Here is a 23,047-nt window from a genome sequence, read left to right as displayed (position 1 = left end):
ATGAACTTTAATGTATTTCCATACCGCAAATTAGATACCTAATAATGCCATCCATATCAGTGAATTCTATAGGATTAGGCATGTCCGGACCAAAATAGATATTCACCAACGCCGGGTTTATTTCAATATGGCAGGTATCATATTTTAATGAACCCAAAATAATGATACCTGTCATTAAACATACGATTTATTTAAATAACTTATAAAAGTATGGCAAGTAAATAACAACCCCAAAACTTATTATATTGCCTTGATCTCAAGCTCCCACACTGAAATCTTAATTTCCATTAGGTATTTCAAAATATTTGTAACCTAATAAATATTTGTAACCCTCATTATAAAAACCTAAAATATACAATGTACAATACATATCAGTGGTGAAGTAAAATTCTTCTGTGATCAATGTTCGTATTCAAGTAATATTTTTACAAATCTGAAACTCCATATGAACAATCATCATAGTTCTTCACAATATCCATGTGATATGTGTCCCTATGTGGCCTGTGCAAATAACTTTCTTACAAGGTATGTTCTCAACAAGTTTAAACAAACTTTTTTTAAAGAGGGGAGGCGGATGTGCCACTTTTTGAAACCAAAACTAAAAGTCATAGGAACTCAACTAAAAAAAGAGTTACAGGTCTGAGATTTTGCATGGCAGTTGCTTTATAGGGTTACAATATGGAATAGTGAAGAAACGGAAGCGCATCCGCCGAAAACCGCCGAGAAATTGCAAAAAAAAATTCGGCGGGAAACGGCGGTTGCGCCGCCGTTTCTTCACAGTTCCATATGGTACCTCTATAAAGCAACTGCCATGCAAAATCTCAGACCTGTAACTCTTTTTTTAGTTGAGTTCCTTTGTTGACTTTTAGTTTTGGTTTCAAAAAGTGGCACATCCGCCTCCCCCCTTTGATATCACATAAGATTAGGAATGTTTTGTTCCTGAGAAAATGGTTAGTTATGTTTTAATTAAGCTAAATCCTTATCTTTCTTTTTATAAATATCACATTAAAATAGTTTTTTTTTTATAAATTGAGGTTTTATGAATGAATTATCGTCCCTTGTTCTATCTTTGATTGTTTTGTTTAAAACTATAGGTATAAAAAAAAACAATTAGGTAGACTTAAACATAAACAAGAAATCCTATATTATATAGGTATGAATTACGTAACCTCCTGTTTAGATATCATTGGATTGCCTAGCTTTTTATAAAAATTAAATCAATCTACGTATTTTTACTATAATTATAGCTTTATCCATTTTAAAAAATCATTCAGCCATTTATTTTAGTTTTTCACACAAAAAAATCAATTAAATCAATTTATTTCAGACATAAGTCTCGGGTTCATGGAGGTGTAAGATATTATTGTGAACTTTGTGAATACAACACAACATGTATGAGTAACCTGAAGAGACACAAACAATCAAAACATGAAGGTGTCAAATATACCTGTGATGTTTGTAACTATAGTGCAACTCTAAAACAGTCTCTGCAGAGACATATTAATACCAAACATAAAGGGATAAAGTTTCCTTGTAATAAATGTAGTTTTGCTGCTAATCATATTTCTGATTTAAACAAACACAAGAAAAGAATGCATAAGACAGATAGTGATTCTCAGGTTTAGGATTATTCAAGAAAATCAATTGTTTAGAATCGGGTATATGGTAATAATTAGAGGAAGACTATTTGGCTTTAAACTGAATTGCCTGCTACAATAACATATTCTTGGAGCAATTTTCCTTTCTGGATGTTCCCGTTTAAGAAATAACTGGAATAAGATAAGAAAGATTTGCTTACATTAAAACATCAATACCTATTTAATGCTTTTCTTGAATAAATCTTGATTTAGAAAACAGAAGTTAAATGTGACGAATGTAATTTCACGGCTCAAAATCATGCAAATCTTAAGAAACATAAAAAGATTAAACATAATTTTACAGATTTGTAATCATGGACCAATACTTTATTTTATAAACTTAAAGTGAAAGTGAATCTCAAAACCTGGTAAAATACTTAAATACTTGTAATTACTACATAGAGGACAGATAATAATTGCAAATTAAAGTAAATGAAAGCATAATTGTGTAAGAAATACTTAGGTTTAAATTACTAACTTGAAAGCTTAAATTTAATTATTTGTGATTCGTTTGCCTTAAAGTACAAAAAAGAACTATTAATTACCTGAACAAAATCATCATTTATTATATTTTGTATTACACTTACTTACATAATTTTTTGTCCTTTGAATACACCAACAACGAAAACAATCCACTGATTTTACCTTTGATAGGCAAAGCCTGTGCGAAGACCTAGCTTAACCATAAAAACTTGTTAAAATAATTCCATTATATGTATATTTACCCTTAACTCAATCTATTGGTGTGTAACCCCGTGTTGGTGTTTTCTCTCTATGCAATGTTAGAATATTAAAATTTCAGAGCCTCATGTCTGTGATGATGGTAAAATGACAGGTTGGACACCTGTAAAGGAAAAAGACAGGGTGGGGGTGGCTATTTACAATTATTTGGTGAGTATCGTGGTTTAAGATAAGGGTTCTTAAAAAAGATTAATCAAAGAATCGACTATAAGTGCAGGTAGAGTAGCTGAGCATAGTTGTTTTTTTTAAATGCCTTAAAATCTTTAAAAGTGTTTAACTCTCCTAGGTGACATTTCTTTAATTTAAAGAATATTTTTTGGCTACCTTTAATAATCGATTAGGTAGTCGATTCTTTTTTTAAGAACCCACCTCTGAAGTTTTTTTTATAAAAATCTTACTTTGGGTAAAAGAAATGCAATGTTTAATGATAATATCTATAAGTTTAATTCCATAGGGTCTTATATTAAATATGTAGCTAAAAATTTTATTTTGTTCCTCCCTCTCTGTTTGATATATAATTAGTTGTAAATATTTAGGTTCCAGATGAAAATCATTTACAGCTGTATGTTGGGGACAAGGTTCATGTTCTAGAAGAATGTCAGGTATTTCTTTTTCCTCAAGTTTTATGCTCAAACATGTTTAAAGCCATCTCTCTATTTAATATCTTCTTTGGTTCAAGTTTTCATTGATTAGTTTCATAGCAACTACCTAGGTACCTAATGAAAAAATTTAATTTTTAATTTTCTTTAAGTACATCTTGTTTAAAACTGTACATTTTTACATATTTTAAATATTAAATTAAAGATGTGATAGTTCAAATTCTATAAGGACCAATTATACTGTTAGATTATAATTATTTATGTGAATAGATTTACGTTTTAATATTTGCTATCCACTAGTGTACCTAGTTCAATTTATAAATAGTTTTCTAATAATGCACAATTAACATTAACTATTTTTTTTTTTAAATCGAAATCGCAGTTTGCGGGGATTATTTTTCCATAGGTAAGTATTATTTAAAACACCTTTTTTCATAGATTTCATATTTATTGTTAGGATTGGTATCTTGGTTACTTGGTACGGAACACGGGTGTGCGAGGCATCGTACCCAAGACCTACCTAATCTTCCGAGACCTCACCTTTCTCACGGAGTATGCCGTCGTCCAGGAGGCCACGGCTATGTTCAGGAAAACACACTTTAGCAAACACTCGTATTTTTTTTTATATACCTAGGTACCTACTTAAGGATCTCAAAACAGATTATTTTTTATTGATTTTTCTTTAAAATTTATAAATAGAATAAAATCCCTATACGAGAACTTTATATAGTTTCCCCAAGATAGAACTCAACAAGTGTAGTGGTTAGAAAGATCTTGATAAATAAAAAAAACCTTATCTTACCTAATATTAGATGCAACAAGAATAAATTTGCGTAGTGTAGCAAAAACCAGCTATCACACTTATCTAATTCTTTTTTAATATTACTACTACTATTATGAGCTTTGTTTAAAAGTGTATTTAAACTAACAGGGAGTGGGGTCGAATGTTACGAAATATTTACGTGAAGAGGGACGAGACTGTTTTCAAATCTATCGAACAATTTTCCCTCATTATCACAGATCAGATTGGGTTCAGGTATTTAATATTATTTTTAAATCACCTTTTTATCTTGTTTGAAATCTTGTAGCCGTGTTGCTTATTTGAAGACAGACATGTTAAGAAAGTATAAAATATTCGCTGTTAATTTTTTAAAATCAACTTTACTTCCAAAAGTTTTAATTTTGTATTCTTATTATTAGATTTTAAATGCTTTTTGTTTCTTGCATAAAATTATGTATGTAATGACGATCAGCATGAAATATAGTTTTTGTTTAAGTTGCATAATATAATGAAGAGAAGTTGTATAATGTGTTTATACTAAAACATAAAAGAAAAATATACACAGTTCTAGATAGTTAGTATAATTTATTTAGTAGAACATGATAGATTATTAAAAAAAACAGATTAGAATTAGCTTTAAAGTAAAATTAAGATAAAGTTTTGTTCGAAGGTATTCCTTCTATGTATAGATTAATATTATTCGTGAAAAAGTTTAAACACTCTTAGTTTGTACTATCTAATCAATATTTAACAAAAGTCTTTAAAGCCAACGAATGAGAGTACGTTGGCGAACAGCATACAGTCGAATCTGCTAAACTGTTACTTAATATTTTAACAAATTTTTTTGTAGCAAAGTTTGTACAATTCATCTGTTTAAGTATCTCTATAATAAAGTAAGCCTGTATTACTTACTACTTACCCCACTTTTTATCCTTACTCTCACTGATATGAGCTTACACTTCGAATATTTATAGTTTAGTTGAAAAGTTTTGCTTTTAAGAACAAAATTTTTCTTGTTTTATCAAAAATAATATAATGTTGATATTTGAAAATTGAATACTTGTTGAGAGATGCATTTGACACTTTGTAAAAAAGTGCATCTATGTAGTTTATTCTTGGAGTTCAAAGTGTGATCAGTGATTTTTTTTATCAATTTTTACATCTTTTTTTATACATTGATGCCCATTTATCTCTATAAAAAATTTGCAAGTAAGAGTTTTGTTAAAATGAATTTTGTTTAAGTATTATTTTGCACGGGCGTAAAAAGTTGGTGAAACACAAATATTTTCTTTTAGAGCAAGTTTGATATGTGGGAAGCTACCGGCGGAAGAAATTCGGGACATTCGAAGCAAGCTCACAAAACAAATGGACGTTTTAAATCATCTTCTACAACTTGATTTGGTTGTTAGGTAAGATTTATCTATTTTTCTGTAACCAGAAAGAAAAAAACATATATAATCACCTTGTACAATATAGATAAGGTTTTGGTTATTTATTAGGTTTTTTTTGTATTATACCTACAATTTTTGTATGTCCGATAATAAAGGTGCTTCGTAGTATTCACACTAACAAATAATGTTTTAAACCTGATAAATTATCCATTCCTGGAAGAAAACTTGAATTCCTCCCAAATTTACTCGTATTTGATAATTATCACAATTGAGACAAAATGGATTTTTTTCTGGACGTAAACTTTTATACCTAGTTTATTTTTTGGTTTAAATTACTTTTAGCAATTTAAATTAAACTAAAAACAATCCCTCTCATTAATAGATCATATATGTAATTAGATGAAATTTGATGCTGTAAAGATTTTAGTTTACAAAATCTTATGCAAAGGTCAACATTTATTTTCTCTCATTGGGATTTGATGTTTTTAATTAGTATTAAATTTCTTCATAGTGAAACACATCATAAATAGAGATAAAGTATTTAAAATTAGAAACATAATATGTAATTTACTCATTCTTATATTTTGTTTAAAGTTATATTTTACGTAAAGTGATCCATTAATTGCTATATGTATAATGTTTATTAATCTTTTTACATAGATCTACATATAGAAATAACCCCTAGGAAATTTAATACCTAAATACCCCATAAATGGCTTTCATTTGTTTTCTAGTCCAAAAGTTTCCATTTCATTATTGCAATATTAATAAGCGTCATTTGTATTAACATTTAGTAGTGTAGTATAGAATAAATATCCCCATATGGCTGTTAAAACTCAAAATAAAATGAAAAAATACAGGAATTACTGTCTTGCAATGAAAGTTTATTTTAATCATTAATTTTTTTATAGAGATCAAGACGGAAACATTCTGAGTCCTGAGAAGACAAGCACGGTTCAACTATTTCGCCAGCATAATACCTCCTCGGAACAGAGAACTAAACACAACGTCACCAACACAAACAAATCTAACTCCTACATGCTTCTATTGTCTGTCAAAAATTTTACTTGGAAGAAAACTGAGGACATGGAATTATTTATTTCTGTTTATCTTACTGGAGTATCGACTCAAGAACAGCGGCCACCAAGACCATTATGTGAGAGTTATGTGATAAAATGGACCCGGCAAGGAATGGCAAAGGATTTGGATCAGCTCAACAATTTTAAGGTTGTCTTTACGGATCTCAACAAGGATGAAGTTAAGCTAGGCGAGGGAAGAATTTGGCTTGTCTGTAATGTTATTGGGGACGGAAATTATCAATCCTTATCCTCAGATTTCCAAATTAATAAGAACTTTTCCCGCAGTGATATTACGCAAAAGTCAAGCTTGAGCTTTAGAAAACCTCTTGGCGTTGCTGCTACTGAAGTGACTGACTACTTTAATCAAACCAACAAGAATATTGATAACAATGATAAAGAGTTTATGATTCCGTTTCTGCCAAGCGGTTCGGATGCTGAAACATTGGAATCGACGTTTAAGAAATTGACCTCGGAAAAGAAGGAAGCTTTAAAACTTCAAGGTAACGAAACAATTCTATAAACCAAGCACCCAGTCAAATATTATTTTTTATGTTGACAGTAAATTACTTGTACCTATTGTATAGGTATGAGATACAAAAAGAATTTTTTGGTAGGAATTAAATTACTTTATTGATATATTGTCTCAACCAGGGTTTAGTCAAATTTTTGTACCCCATGAAAATTACATATTTATTGATGATATACAAGATTACCCCTCCTGTACTATTAGTTGAAACGTATGGAAACTACTGGTTTTGAACTAACAATCAAAATTCAGTAAAAGTACTCAAGGGTTTTTGAGCTAGCGAATAAGATAACGTATTATAAAACTACGGGCATAATAATAACAACTTAAAGACCAAATGTTCCCTCCCTCCTTGTCCATTCTTCACAGGAATCACAGAATCAAAACAAATATGTACAAAATTAAATAGGTAATACATAATTTATATTTTTTTAACCCCAAAAAAATTAAGGTCCTGGCTTATGGGTGAGCTTAAAAGTACTGCAAGGTGATATGACTGGCATGCAAGAGGGGTGCAAGACCCACCTTCTAATTGGCCGGCCCTGCATCGCCAGAAAAATTGGATTCCCCGAGCTTATTCTTCCTAATGATGTGCGGAATGATTTATATGTGAATATTTGTTCTGCTGAGTTGTCTAAATTAAGCAAGACAGCAGATAGAAATGTAGAGGTAAAATATGATTAGTCTAATACATTCATGTAGATCATAATATTTTTATAAAAGGTAGTTTTTCAAAGTTTTCCTTTTTATTTAATAGCTTTTATAATACCTATAGTTATATCATATATAACTAGTCTACAATTACGTGCAAAATAATATTCATTTTATATCTTGATTCATATTATTCGCAGGAATTTTTAACCTAACTAGAGATTCTAGAAGTCTAAATATAGATAATATAAGTTTATATGAGTTTTATTAAAATAGTTCTTGCAAAATGTCGTTTAATGTGCTTCTTGTTTATTATTTAGGTTGTTATAGAGGTAGTGGACAGTAATGGTGAAGTGCAGCCAGAGGCTGTTAGCGCTGGGGCTAGTGCCCCTTGCACAAACCAATACTCTACAGGTAAATATCTATTACTATCGCAGGTACTTTATCTTTGTCTTGTTTATGTCTCAAATGCAATTTTTTTATAGCTCTAATACCTCTAAAAGATATACAAGTTTTGGTTATTATTTAGCATGGAGATAAAATAGTTTCAATTAACACGCCTATATATTCCCGTTCTAGTTTATTTTAAAGAGCTTTCTTTTTCATGTAATCGTTCTTGTCTATCTATCAATAGAGTACATGATTGTATTATGTAATTGTGCAATAAATTAAGAATTTATATAAATCTAAACATTATTGCCATTGAAATGCTGTCAATCAGTTCAGTGTTTATCCTTAAAAAATCAGTTAATTTAAGGGATAAGACATTTGACGATAAATTGGTGAACATTCCCATAGATTATCAACAAAATAACTCCTTGTATATTAAAAACATTCGTTGGACAGTGATAGTTAAGAACTTTTCAAGCAAAATTAAACAAAAGTATCCAAATTTTTTTAGCCAACGAATAAGTTAACATGTTTACAAAACTTTGGGGACCTGTTTAATTAACATTTCATTCCTCATTTCATTGTGTTGAAATGCTAGTAAAAGCAATATATTTTATCCATATTAATTTGACGTGCATGATTTTTAGTTGTGTATTACCACGAGGGAAAGCCGAGGTGGAATGAAATAGTGAGAATATCAGTGCCTGTAGAACAATATAATCAAGTTCACCTCAGATTCACATTTAAACACAGGTATAATTTCCTATTTGTCAATTAGTATAGAAAAAAAGGTGCTTTCCCACAAAAGTGTATGTCGAGCAATGAGCCCCACCCTAACAATAATTGTTGAAACAAATTGAAAATAATTCCCGCGAATTTCCGAATTGATCTAAATCTTTCTTCTAATATTTGCCAGCATATAAATGCATTTTGTTTTATAAGAATTTGGTTTGAGATTGGATATACAAATACTTATTCTTTATCCTATCAAACATTTGGATTCCTATCTTAAGATGGTATTGTTTTTTTTATTCAATTTATTTATAGATCTCGGAATGAGGCGAAAGAGAAGGCTGGACCTTCTCCCTGGGCGCTGTCCTACCTGAAACTAGTCAATGAATCCAATGGTACCACAGTCAAGGACGGATTCCACGACTTGCTGGTGTACAAGATTGATAAGAAGTTTGATATCAACAGTCCTTCCTATTTAGAGTTGCCCAGTATAAAAACTCAGCAATCGCATAAAGTAAGTCTAAAATATTTACGCTTTGATAATCAATTTAATTAATTCAAACCACCAATTGCAAGGATGGACATTTTAAATCTCTTTGCCTCTAATTGTTCTGGCAGTTAGAATAAGATCACTTAAAAATAATAAAGGTATATTGTTTTATTGTAAACTGTAGAATGATAGGTGTTATTTGTCAACAATGTTGAAAGGACTGATTGGTTTTTGGAAACAATTACATTTTCCTATCTAACATTCACATTCATGAAATATTTGATTATAAATTCTTTTTATTTTCAGACGAAACTTCTACCCTACAACAATAACCTAACCCTGATAACTAAAGACGTTCTGACTATCCACACAACTTTATGCTCCACTAAGCTCACCCAGAACCTTGGCCTTTTGTCCTTGTTAAAGTGGCGCAGTGAATTGGATAATTTAAAGCAGAATTTATCTGTTTTTACACGTGATGTCAAGGCTTCGGAGGTTGTAAAATTTCTACCTGATGTCTTAGATGCTTTGTTTTCTATCCTTATGGAGAATAGTGATAGTGAACTTTATGATAATCTTGTCTTTGAAGCTCTAGTGGCTGTTATTGAAATGGTGACTGATGATAAGTACAAACAGTTTATACCTGTTCTGGAAGTTTATATAATGGAGAATTATTCTGCAACTCTTGCTTACAACAAATTGTTGGTTGTCTTGAAAGATTATGTGGAAGCGGCAACTGGTAATAAAAATGGATCATTGCCACTATCAACACATGAAATTAAACGGAAAACAGATAAGCTATCTCAAGCTTCAAATTCATTGCATTTTCTGTTTAAGTTTGTTGTAAGGTCCAGAGTGTTATTTGCGGCACTGAATGGTGGAAAAGGTGCCGAGCCCTTTGAGTGTATGCTACGAGAAGTGTTGCAGTCATTAGTTAAACTAATGTACAGCACACAACAAGACTTACAGAGAATACAACAATCTTGTTTGAAACACATTGTTTTAGCCGTGCCTGATATAATACAAGTTTTTCCCAGAAAAGAGCTTGCTAGTATTATAATGAAAATGATAACCGCTTTACCATATGGACAGCTAACAGAACAGAAAATATCAACGCTAAAAGATTTGGTTCATAGTCAGCTGTTTTTTCATTGTGATTGTCGGCAAGTAATTCTGCCTGTGTTGTGCCAGGCTATAAGTTTAGTGCTTGCTAATCCAAACAATCCTAATTCTCTGGACGCTGTTCATGCACTTGGTGATTGTGTTGATAAGTTATTTAACAAAGAAGTATATCTTACAAATAGTGATGATATATCAACCCTTGTGAACCACCTACTACGGACTGTCATACGTTGTGTGGCAAATAGAACCAGTGATTTTGTGCCCCCAGAGCTGGCGACAACCACGATAGGCCGGGGCAAGTCTGAGTACAAGTCCCAGTGCATTGTTACAAATATGATCTCATTATTTAGATTCATGACCCCAGCGCATTTTTCTGCATACATACAAAGTTTTCAACCTGATACAGAAGCTGGCCGACATAATCTACAAGATTTTGTACAAGAAGTCCTTATCATGTTCATGGACTTGATTAAGAATCGTGTCTACCCTCATGATTGGGCTGAAATGTCTATGCTAGTGAATTCTGTTGTTTTGAACTCATTGAGATACCTGTCCCACACCATTAGAGATTTCTTTTCTGTGTATTTTGTTCATGATGTGTGGAATAACTTTTTCTTTTGTGCTATAGCCTTTCTTACTCAACCAAGTTTACAGGTACCTATCATATTTTTTCAGTATCATAGCAAATAAAACTAAGTTAATAAGAACAAAGTTTTTAAAAAGGGTTAATATGAAATAATTACAAAATCTACTTGGGCTAATTTTCTAGAAAACTAGCAGCTGCGCCCATAGCATATAGGGGCCTTATAATGAAATGGGTTAGTTAAGGGGCAAAGAATAGCCTAAAGCCATTCTATGACTTAAATCAAAACTTAAAATAGCCTAAAACCATTCTGTGATATCATATCATTATGTGAAGCTTTCTTAGAAATAAGAACCCAATCAGTTCAGTAGTTGTTGAAATCTCAAGCTTCAGACAAAAAAAAACTTACTACTTTTATAATAGGATATCTTTTAAACTTCTAGGTTGAAGAGTTTTCCCAAATGAAACGTGCCAAAATTTTGTCGACCTATGGAGATATGAGGAAACAAATGGGACTCGAGATTAAGGCCATGTGGTTTAACTTAGGTAATTTTTAATTGTGTCTTATGAAGAGAAATTAAATATTCATTTTATGACACAATAGTAATTTTAAACAAGGCTTACATAAACACATAACTTGAAATAATCACAAACAAACAATAAAAGTGATCATCATTAATTACATTAGGTATAAAACCAATGTTAATGATATTCACACAAGAAATACGTTTGAAAGGACTAAACAGTTCTATTTCGTAGTGATATAACAAATCTGTTAAATTAAATCCCGCAACTAATCTCTTTAAATTGACGATAAAAAAAATTGCGTATATATTTATTTATGGTTCTAGTTTTAACTGTTCCTATCCTGGAGGCCTTAATGCAGAACCAGTAACGGCAGTTTAACGTTATCTTAATACAACAAACCTTATATTTAGGGCAACACAAGCACAAGTTTATCCCAAGCATGGTGGGCAGTTTCCTAGAGATGACCCTGGTACCTGATATTGACTTAAGAAATGCAACCATTCCAATTTTCTTCGATATGATGCAGGAATTCTAGTTTGCTTTCACTTTCTTGTGACGCGTTTTCTTTAAAAATAATTAATGATTCAGTGATTTAAGTTTCTATAAATTGTCTGATAGGCTCAAGCCTCACAGGCTATTTATAATGTAGATCTTGTTTTATACCTACAGATATTATCTCGCTCTATATTTAAAAATGTAACGCAACTTTACTTCATACTTTTCAATATAAGTAAAGTAGTGTAGGCACAGCTTACAAACAGTTGCTAAATCATACATAAAAGCCGTGATAAATTGAAAATTGAAATCAAAGTCAAAAATAATTCGGGTTAAACGTACCTATCAAGTTTTTTCCCTTGAGAACTTTGTTTTTGTAGTTTAAAATATAGGAGCTGGTAAGGAAATGTAGCTAGCTGTGAATGCATAAGATCTGTCGTTTATTGCGTGATTGGAACAATCTTTCTCGTTTAAAGCTATATAAATCAAACTTTTACCGTTTGTGCAGTGTGAGTTTTACTCTGGCGGAGGTCGGCAAGGCTCCAGGATATCCCTCAACAATTCTTTCTCTGATGAAAGAATATCTTCATCCCACAAAGCTAACTTTAAGGCAAATTCATTATAAGTAAAAGAATAAAAAGATTGAATATATGAAAAAATAAACCAAACACTGAATTAATATTTATAAAAGTGTAAAATAACATTATTAATTATCTACATTTTTATATTTTAAACGTGTGTAAAATGTGGGAAGGCAGTTTAAGGAAGGAAGGGGTAAAAGATATGAAATAAACCAATATAAGATGGTATAGAAATAGAAAAGGTGGTATTGTACAACAAAACAATGATAAAAGATTTGAAAACAAGATAATGCCCATTTACACTTTTATTTAAATCAGTAACTTGAATATAATCCTATCACTTGTGAATATGTGTTTAAAGGAGTTTGAGAATGAAATAATCAGCAGGATGGATCAAATGCTCATGGAAGGTGGAAAAGGAGATGGCATGTATAAGGTATCTAGTTGTGTAGTAGCTGCGCTACTAATATTTTTAAGTGTTATTTTATCGTAAATCCTTTTCTTTATTGTTTTGGTAACTTTTCTACAAACATGCCTTTGGTCAGTCTAAAGTTAGGTTGATCCGTCAAGCAAAAGATATTGATAAATATCAACTGTTAATGAAATCTTAAATTACAGACTTTGTTTTTTTTAAGGATTTATTCCGTGATATATTGATGAGCCAATGTGAGCAGCATATGGCGCTGAAGCAACTTGGAACAACCTTTGTATCAACAGTGACAAGACTTATGGAGCTTCTACTTGAATACAGGAATGATTCACGTTTATTTTCGTTTGTTTTCATTGTTTCACAACATTAGAAATTTGTATTCCCTATGCAATACAGTTATCAAATTACCCTTTCTTACTTGCCTTGCGCTTAATTGCATCTGTAAACCACGTTATCGTTATGTCTGCGAGTCAATGAAACGGTTAGATTTAGTATCAGTAGTGCTAGAGCCTAAAACGTTTAAGCCTTGTCATAAATTTCCCAGCTTTATAAAAAAAACCTCTTTAGATTACTTGAGTTAGAGAAACAAGTTTTATTTCTTTTCCAATGTGCAAGTATAGTTAAAATTTAGTAAAAAAACTAAAGTAAACCGTCATAATTGTATAGAACGATAAAACAAGAGGAGAATAGAGATAATCAAATGTCATGCATAGTCAATTTGTTAGGTAAGTGTTTCTTAATTTACCTCTTACTTTATCTTTCAACTAGTGGCTTTATTTTTGGCTTCTAGGGTTATCATAAATCTAAAATAGGGGAGGAGTTAGATTTCGTATAGTAGTCTATTTTAGAACAAATCCCAATTTTTTTTTGACTGAGTTAAGTATTTATGGCAATCAGTTGAGAAAGTATAACAAATCAAATCTTCTTTTGTTCGTATGATTTTTAACTTTGTTTGACACTAAATTATTTTCTAAATTTAATACCTACCTTATTTAGAATTTTACAATGATCACAAGCGCGAGGAGATGTTTATACGTCACCTGAGGAAGCTGTATGACCTGCACATGGAGTGTGATAACTTCGCGGAGGCAGCATTCACTCTGGAGAAACAGTCCAAAATGCTCAGGTGGACAGAGGAGTTGCTAAGTCAGAAACTTCAGAATAAAAAGTAAGTTTTATGTCATGTTGAGTAAGACTTTTGTATGAAATATACTTCAGATTACCAGATTTTTCTAGGGTTTTACGAATCCCCCCCCCCCCCCTCAAAAAAATCAATATCAAGGAGCAATACGAGGAATTCCCGAAGACAATAGCAAAGCATACATACTTGTTGCACAAAAAAAACTTAATTATTAACATAAATAACATTTCTTTCATTTTTCAGTTATCCAAGCTGCAAAATCCATCGAGACCTGAAGATATCTCTGTACGTGGAAATGATAGAACTCTTTGATAAGGGACAAATGTGGGAGCAAGCCTTAGAACATTCCAAAGAACTAGCCATACAATACGAAGAGGAGTTGGTGGACTTCTATGAAATGGCAAAATTGAGAACTCAACAGGCCAACTTTTATGAAAATATTATGACAAGACTGAGACCAGAGCCGGAATATTTTAGAGTTGCCTTTTACGGCCGTAGTTTTCCAGCTTTTCTTCAAAATAAAGTTTTTATCTACCGTGGCAAAGGTTTTGAACGGTTGCCTGAGTTTCAATCAAGAATACTGGATCAATTTCCAACCGCTGAACTTATGACTAAACTATCTGCCCCCACGGAAGAAGAAATGGATCAATTAGGTCAACTAATTCAAATCAACAAAGTTGAGCCTAACATGGATATGCCAAAGCGATTACAGGGCAAAATTGTAGATCCCCAAATATTAAATTACTACAAAGTCAATGATGTTTCGCAGTTTATGTATTCGCGGCCATTCAAGCGACAGACCGCAAATGCAGACGAAGAGAATGAATTTGCAAACTTGTGGGTTGAGAGAACTACATTGAAGACCTCGCACAAACTTCCCGGAATCTTGCGCTGGTTTCCGGTTATACATTCACATGTTTATGAGCTTTCCCCGCTAGAAAATGCGGTAGAAACCATGCAAAAGACAAACAAAGAGCTAAAAACGATTATTCAAGAGCATTTACATAGCAACTCACCTGTCCCAATAAATCCATTAAGCTTAAAACTAACAGGTATCATAGATGCAGCTGTTATGGGCGGAACGGCTATGTATGAAAAGGCATTCTTTTCTGAATCATTTAGATCACACAATGCAGAACAGCGGGAAAATATTGTTATGCTTGAAAATCTGATGGCTGAACAAATACCTTTGCTTGAAATTGGCATAAAAATTCATGATGACAAAAAATCAGACAAGCTAAAACCTTTACATGAACGTTTAACCTTCATGTTTAGAGAAATGAAAGAAACAGTGGAATCAAAATACGGGCAGCGTTCTCTTGGTCCTGAGTTCAAATTCCGCAACCAGCGCCGTAAATCATCATCTGTTCAATACAGAAATTCAGCCACACCTACAATCAGTACTTGGACGAATAGTGGAGCCCATAGCAATAGAAATTCTAATATGGACCCCAGAAACGGAGAGAAAACGGGTAACAATCACGAAGGAAAGGATAAATGAATAAATATAAAAAATCAAAGTTTAGAAATATATATGTAGGACAAAGTAGAAATTTATGCCAAAGCTAGTGTTTCATAGGAATTTTGAAAATTCGAAAATGATAGCGTCCAATAGTTGCTAAGCTTTCTAAAGAGAAAAAAAAAATAATAAATAGATTGTATCATTCTTAACACATTTAAAAAAAAGATAATGGGTATAAAATTGCATCGTATTATAACCGGATAGGAAAGTTATAAATAATATAGTATTTTTTCTATGTCTTAATTAATACCTACCTACTTTTGAACATGTAAAAAAATCAATTCTTTCAATCTTACTTAAAACTGGTGGTAAAAAACTGTACAAAAGACGTTCTATTAAAGGCATTATGGGTTTTCCCAATAAGTTGTCCAATTTATTATCCTTTGAACTGCCAGGAGAGACAACTAGTACACCGGTCACCAAATCTAAGTCCAACTTGATGTCAAATTTTAAAGTGCACAGAAAACGGTCACGGGCAAGTGAAGAAAGGACCTCGTCGGTCAAGTCAAGTCAAATAAGGTTAGATTGAATTATTGATCAAAAGTTAGAGCTTTACTAGATTGATATTAACTACCTAATCAAAATTCATTGAAATTCCCAAATGTTTTGAGTAAACGAGTTAAATAACGTGATTATACACTGAACTTTAGGTACCAGTGATATTAACAGTCCAATGTGTCTTTCCTCCCTTGTTTTTCTGTAGTATTTTATTAGGATAACTTTGAAAGGTTTTGGGATTCATGAGGATTCTAAAATAGCTTAGCTTTTAAAAAGAGGTCACCCTAATAATATTTTTTTTATACAGATCAATACCTGAGAATAGTACGAGTAGTCCCAGCCTGTGGAACCAGTCCAGAGGCTCTTTAGTTGTCGCAGAGTTGCTGCGTCCTGCTAGCCCCTCCAGGTATCATACTGTTTGGTTTTATCTTGCCGATGGTGAATACTCTGATTAAGACAAATTGTAAATCAGTTATCAGTTATATTATCTTTTCCTTTTCATTCTTCTACATAAAATTTGGCAAATATGCACCTAATTAATAAAATGTGAACAAGGTGTTCTCTGTTGTTTCTTACTTCTGAGTTGAAACGTGTTTATTTAATCAACGTTTAATGTCTGTACAGTCACTCAAGCAAATAATCCTTTTTAATTCATCCATTGTTTCCATTATACCGACTGTATCTACTCGACAACTTTACGGCCAGAAGAAAACAAAAAATGTACTCATTCTTCTAAATATTCCACCCATGTAGAATATGTTCTAACGCTCAATTACCTTTAATATACAATCATTCTTATTTTAGATCAAATCGTGATTCTCTGATATCTGCGAGTTCAACGGGCAGTGGCGACACAGCCCCACCGGCAGTGCCGCCGAAAAATTCAATAGGAGCGCATAGTTTCCAAGATTTGATACATTTTCTCAGCTAAACAATTAACTTTTTAGTGGATATTAGGACTAAAGTGTAAAGATAGAAATGTAAAATGATATTACAATAAAACTATAGGTTTACATATTCCTGTATAGGTAATGATATATATCTATATATACTAGGTAATTTCAAAAAAAAAAATTTTTGGTCGCGGTTCAAATACCTGTTCTATATATAAAAATAAGCAATACTATGAATTTTTTTGGTTCTATCTTGATTCTAAGTGGTAGAAGGTAAAATCAAGATTTTTCGAAAATACGCGAAGAATGAATCTTTAAACCTTAACATTAAGGTTATCGGTTACCGGTATTTAGGCTGTCCTTAGGGCACCGGTTTATCATTTTTGACCATAAGTTCAAACGTGACTGCCTTTCATTTGCCTTGCCATTTCAAACCAAGGATCCCATTGTCATGTATCAAGAACTGAAAAACATCGAAGTTTCAACCTAGTTTTTAAGACAATAACTCTAAAATTGGCCACAGATGAGCTAGAAAAATGTTCTTTAGCATTTTAGTAATGGCATTGGATTCTACTAGGAGGTACCATTTGAAAATATATTCTGAAACGACATGAAAGGTGGCATTAAAGTCGAGAACTGAAAATATTTTAAGATTCTTGGATTTTGGTAATTATTGGGTTAGTATATTGGCCATAGAATCAGTTCTAGGTGTCCAAATCACTTTCAAAGGTGTTTTTGTTGTCAGGGTAATATGCTGGGTCAGATATTTTACCTAAGACCAATAAAACTGACCCTTTAATGACTTGACTTGGCGATATGGTATGACCTCCCTGTAATAGATAGAGTATGTCAGTTAGTATGTACTAAGACATTTATCCATTAGTATCTGTATTCCTTTCCTAAAGATATTTCAATTTTGAAGCGTTTTACAGCAATTCTTACAAAAAAAACGAAAATGGCAAATTATTGCAAATATTCATCAAACAAGGATGACAACAACCATAAAAGCGAAGCTCCAAACTGGTAGGACAAACAAAAATGAACACTTATTGAGTGTCAGAATTGAATAAGCAGAATACAAATGTATAAGTTGAAAAAAATAGTACAGTGTTGGAAAACTGCTTAAATACAGGATACTGTTAAATGACATACTTTAATTTTTAGAACTTGATTATAGACATGTTTTACTTATATAATTGTACCTTGTTGTAATAGGAATCAGTACTTCAAAAATCAGATGAAAAGGATATTTACTTCATATAAAAATCAACGGATATAAGGACATTTTGGTAACATTTGATTTATAGAGTTGCTACGCTTCCTAAATCATACTTTACTGTTATATGAATCATTATGTCTAAATTAACTGTCTTGGAAAGATGGACAGTCGGACCGACCCTAATTTTTGCAAGACTTTTGCCCTTCTGGTGTAAGCTGGGTGAGAAATAGACTTTCAGCCCTTAAAGTTTTCTCTTTGTTATGATTATAGCTCTCTATAGACACATTAACAACAAAGATTGGTCTACTGTCTTTAGCTCTCTAGGCAGACCTGGCAAAGTCAAAACTTGGATTTTGAAGGCGAAGGTGAATCATTGAAATTTTTTTGGTTACTCGTCTTCAGGGTACAAATTTTAGACTAGGCATCCTTTAATGTTATCTCCTACTCACAATAAGACCTTTCTCAAACACCTTAAACACCATTCTAGCCCAACTCTAGCGAAATAAGAGCACCTGTGCCAGCAGGCTGGTTGAAAGATGGACTTTTCGAGCTCCATGGTTTCAATCCTTCAATGGAGCCTTGGTAACACTTTTTTCAGATCTCAGCTCACAGAAGGGCCAGAAAGACGCCCTTCAGCTTTTTAGAAATGGCAAGAAGAATGAAAGGCAGTTGCCATTTGAACTTATAGTCTAAAAGTGCTTTAAGTTGCGTTTAGGGCAGCCAAAAGACGGGTAACCAAGAACCTCAATGTTTTAGATAATTCGCGTATTGGCAAAAAAAATGCAAAATCACCTTGTACCACTAAGAATGCTTCTAGAAAGCTAAAATTGCATATATAAGCTTATATTTATGCATAGAACAGGTATTTGTACCGCGACCTTTGATTTTCTTCATTTGGTTACATTATGAAATTACCTAATATATACTTATTTATATTGATTGTTGGTAAACCTTACTTTTATGTAATTCTATTTATTGTCATGTCATTTCAATCTTATATACTGTGTAAAAATATTTTTTAATTTTTGGTATTAAATGGATCTTTAAATTCTACTACCAGTTGACCCCCTTGTTTCTTTGGGCTCTTTTCAGTAGTTTTCGAAAACTTAAGCTACAGATGAAAAAAAAACTTACTACTACATTTATATAATAAGGTTGACAAAACATATTTTGTATCATAACCCCATATCGTATATACCTTAGCAAAAATATTTTGGCATACTAACAATTTAACAAAATACTTCAAAAATACAACTAATAACCAGGATTATTCTGTTTGCACTAAACTACAGGGTTATATCACTTAATATTATACTTCAAATTGAATTGTATGGATGGATATTATTAAATCTTGTTTCTTGTGTCAATGTTTACCAATGTTGATTAAAGTATTTAATATTTACAAAAGTAGTAGGTATAGTTAGTCCCCTAAAGGTTTGGAAATTAATTTTAAAATATTGGCAATATGTGATTTTTTACGAATAATTATGAGAAAAACAGGACAGATAAGTTATCTTAAGAATGTAAAGTCAAAATAAAAACAAGTCCTCTGAATTTTCTATTTTTGTTTAATTCCAAATGCAAAGGTGTATATTCTGCACAAGATTCATTTTTACCCTGCTGCAAAATTTTAAAAAAATTTTCCCCTCCTAGTTTTTTTTTCCAGCAAGGAAGGGGATAAAATGGAAAAATATTTGCACAACTCTTTTTTTGTTCATATTATCCCCCCTCCCTTATATTCTTTTAGTTTTTAGTTTTTTCACCAAAGAGGGGAGAAAAATGAAAAAAAATGCTTACAGTGAATCAGTTCTCTTAATTTTTGCATTTTTTTCCCCCAACCACAATTTTTTTATTCCCCCCCCCCTCCTCCCTGAGCAGGGTCAAATTTGCAGAATATACACCCCTGTCCAAATGTCCTATGTCCCATTGATTAGTCATGAGTATATTTTTTTCCTATTCTAGAAAATTGGGGAAATATTTCATATATTTTATTTTGATAGTTGTCCAATGTCCGTTTAATTAGTTAAAATTTATATTTTTAACAACTATGTCTGTCCTGGAAATTAGGTAACTCCCCGCTGCCGCCACGGATGAGCGCCCTAGCCCAACACCCGCCCTCGAATGGTGGATTCTCGTCTCCCACACCACCACCAGGAGGCGGCCATAGATATCCGGAGTATAGCACAGTCACAACTATTTTACAGGAACTTAGTATTTTTATCAAATCTTTCCAATTATAATAATTAGAAATGCATTTTATCCTGATAATATTTATTGTTGATATGCAGAGTTTTTTCGTGGTTTTCTTCAAAACACGCCTTTTGATAAAAAGTGTATTGTTTTTACTTTTTCCACTTGTAAACTTTTTTTTAAAAATTGAATAAATAGATGGAGTTTTTAGGTTAAGAAGAAATTGAAATTTATAATTTGAAGGTCCAAATTGTGATAAAAATATATTTTGGGTCAATAATAGGATAACCGAGGAGATAATAATGTAAATAATCAAGATGAGTCCAGCTCTTTAGATGAAACATTGTCACTAGACTCTAGGCATGTCATTACTATGTGTCATTCAAACTTTTATAACGATTTATCACACACAGTCGGTTAAGATTTGTTCCCTGTTTACATACAGTTTACAAGTATGTTCTTTTTGGCTTATATTATTTAAAATTTCACTTCCATTAAATATAGTTTTCCTTGTTTTACCCCTCGTTGGTGGGTGGTCCTAAGTCGAACTTCTTCAAGTTTAGTTTAGATAAGAAAGAAAATAAAATTTTTTCTAGGGTTAATTACTATTAGGAGGGTGTGTGTGTGGCCATAGTTTCTTAGTGTTTGGAGTAGTCATGGAGTAGGACGAGACACTTTTGTATGCTAGCACCAGGGCCAGCTCAAGGTCCACGCTCAAGTACAAGTACTTGTCCCGCTGTCTCCCAATTATCACCCTTCTTACACAAACAAAGGGAAGTTGCGTGAATGAATTGCGACTGAGAAATTTGAGTTGCCACATGGGGACTTGAACTCGAACTCTCACCACCGTAACTCAGTGCGTTACCCCTGAGCTACGACGCCAATCTGTCCTAAAATATTCTACAAATTTGACCCTGCTAAGGAGGGTGGGGGGTAAAAAAAAATAAAAAATATGTGTTTGGGGGGAAAAATGTAAAAGTTAAGAGAACTGAAAGCATTTTTTTCCATTTTCTCCCCTCTTTGGTGAAAAAAACTAAAAGAATGTTTGGGATGGGGGATAATATGAATAAAATAATATTTTCCATTTTATCCCCTTCCTTGCTTGAAAAAACTAGGAGGGAAAAAAATTTAAAAATTTCCTGGAAAAAACTAGGAGGGGGAAAAAATAAAAAAATATGCAGTAGGGGAAAAAAATGAATCTTGTGCAGAATATACACCCCTGAAAGGGTGACACAATTTAATGACAAGTAAATCTAGATATTCAAGTTCCGTTGCTTCCCGAATATCACCGCCCCGTCCCCCGCCATCAAGTTCCAAGAAGAAGCCAGCTCCTCCTCCGCCAATATCTTTACCGCCAACACCGCCGAAAAAGGCGCCGCTGAAACTTCCAGTTGAAAATTAGGCTAGTGTAGTAAAAAAAATTTTCTTAGTTATGTTAGTTTAAATCTATTGGAAGAAATTAGGAATTGATATTAATATTAGATATCCTCCACTTTATATTTCAAATTAATGTATTTTCCATAACGAAGTAAAATGTATAAAAATGCAATTATTATGTATTATTAAGCTTTAAAGTATTTCACATCAATGACAATGAAAAGTAAAAATTTAATAGGATGAAAAATAAGCATTTGAATATAAACGAGCAATAAGTTAATGTCAAAAAGGCTCAAACCAAAATCAATAAAGCTAGTCACTAACTTAAAATATTGGTTTAGATTATTTTCATATTGTATAATGTTGTCTGTTTAGATAGTTTGGTAGTTTGGTAGTTAGGTTTGTTTTGTTATATAATATGTATATTTTTACTATTATTTAAATTTTTATAAAAATTTCTTTTTTCTGTTTACGTCATGTATTTTTATAATAATATCCGTTCAACTAATAAAAGGGTAGGGATAAATAGTTTTAAATTAATTAAATTTTCTGCCAATTAAAATAATATTTTTTTTAAATTAAAAAAATGACAACAATTATTATGCATTTTTAATTATTTTTACTGGCGGGAAAGTTTGATTATTGGGTTGAGGTTCAATTGGGATACAAAAACTAATAATGATATTTCTAACTAGTCTGGGTTTTACCTTTATTTAACATAAATTAAAGAAAATTATTTCTTACTCTAAATAGGTACATAATGAAATTTGCATTTGATAAAAAAAATAATCTCTCATTTTGTGTATGCATCTAACCAACCCAAAAATCAAATAACTTGGTGAAAGGTATATTGAACTTTGAAATAGACTATATATGTTAGAAATGCAAAAAAAATGTGTAGAAGATTTGTAGTTCGGTTGGTGCAAGTTTATTATTGTTTATATGATCGAACAAACCATATCAAAATATAAGTTGTGAACTTTATATTGAAATTATTTAGTGCTTCCTTTGATGCCAAATGTAATGTATTACTAAGTCCTCTACACAGCAGCCAATAATTTACTTGTCTCAGTGTTATTGATATGGGATCTTAAATTATTATCTATTCCTGAAAACCATTTAATGATATGTGTCAGACCCTATGAAAATAGCGTTTTGGCAAAAATAGCATTGGCTCTGCTGTGCTCTAAAAGGCGATTTCACTAACATATATCACACATTTACAGAAAAATAAACGTTCTCACATTACATATATAGAAATAATTATAAGCAACAAATAACCATTGAAAAATAAAATAGTTGTTACTTTTTATAATTTTTTAGGTCTTTAAAAAAATATTAATTACCTACCGTTATAATAATATTTACATATTAATATGTAGATAAACAAAATATTATATTTCAATGGGGATTTTCTTCAGTAGAAAATCAAATTTTTGTCAATTCTGTAA

The 23,047-nt window shown here is 31.8% G+C and overlaps 1 protein-coding gene across 1 annotated transcript; it reads left to right on the top strand.

The window, feature by feature from the left end:
* The first annotated feature begins 375 nt into the window (after positions 1-375).
* Positions 376-22,956, top strand: mbc (dedicator of cytokinesis protein myoblast city). Its single transcript, XM_080172584.1, has 27 exons — positions 376-525; positions 1,328-1,619; positions 1,851-2,528; positions 2,915-2,980; positions 3,435-3,566; positions 3,910-4,013; positions 5,054-5,167; positions 6,061-6,728; positions 7,206-7,423; positions 7,726-7,819; positions 8,443-8,548; positions 8,843-9,041; positions 9,324-10,793; positions 11,166-11,268; positions 11,661-11,776; positions 12,254-12,355; positions 12,688-12,762; positions 12,962-13,077; positions 13,423-13,481; positions 13,753-13,924; positions 14,141-15,386; positions 15,817-15,938; positions 16,225-16,323; positions 16,722-16,808; positions 20,098-20,235; positions 20,505-20,579; positions 21,477-22,956. Exons 3-27 carry the CDS (start codon positions 2,466-2,468, stop codon positions 21,619-21,621), a joined length of 5,889 nt encoding a protein of 1,962 aa, XP_080028710.1. The 5' UTR covers positions 376-525; positions 1,328-1,619; positions 1,851-2,465; the 3' UTR covers positions 21,622-22,956.
* The last annotated feature ends 91 nt before the right edge of the window (positions 22,957-23,047 follow it).

Source organism: Acartia tonsa, chromosome 1 (assembly GCF_053477335.1).
Source record: "Acartia tonsa isolate MP-2025a chromosome 1, ASM5347733v1, whole genome shotgun sequence".
Taxonomy (NCBI): domain Eukaryota; kingdom Metazoa; phylum Arthropoda; class Copepoda; order Calanoida; family Acartiidae; genus Acartia; species Acartia tonsa.
The sequence above is the reverse complement of the archived record's forward strand: the minus strand, read 5'-3'. Positions and strand labels throughout refer to the sequence as shown.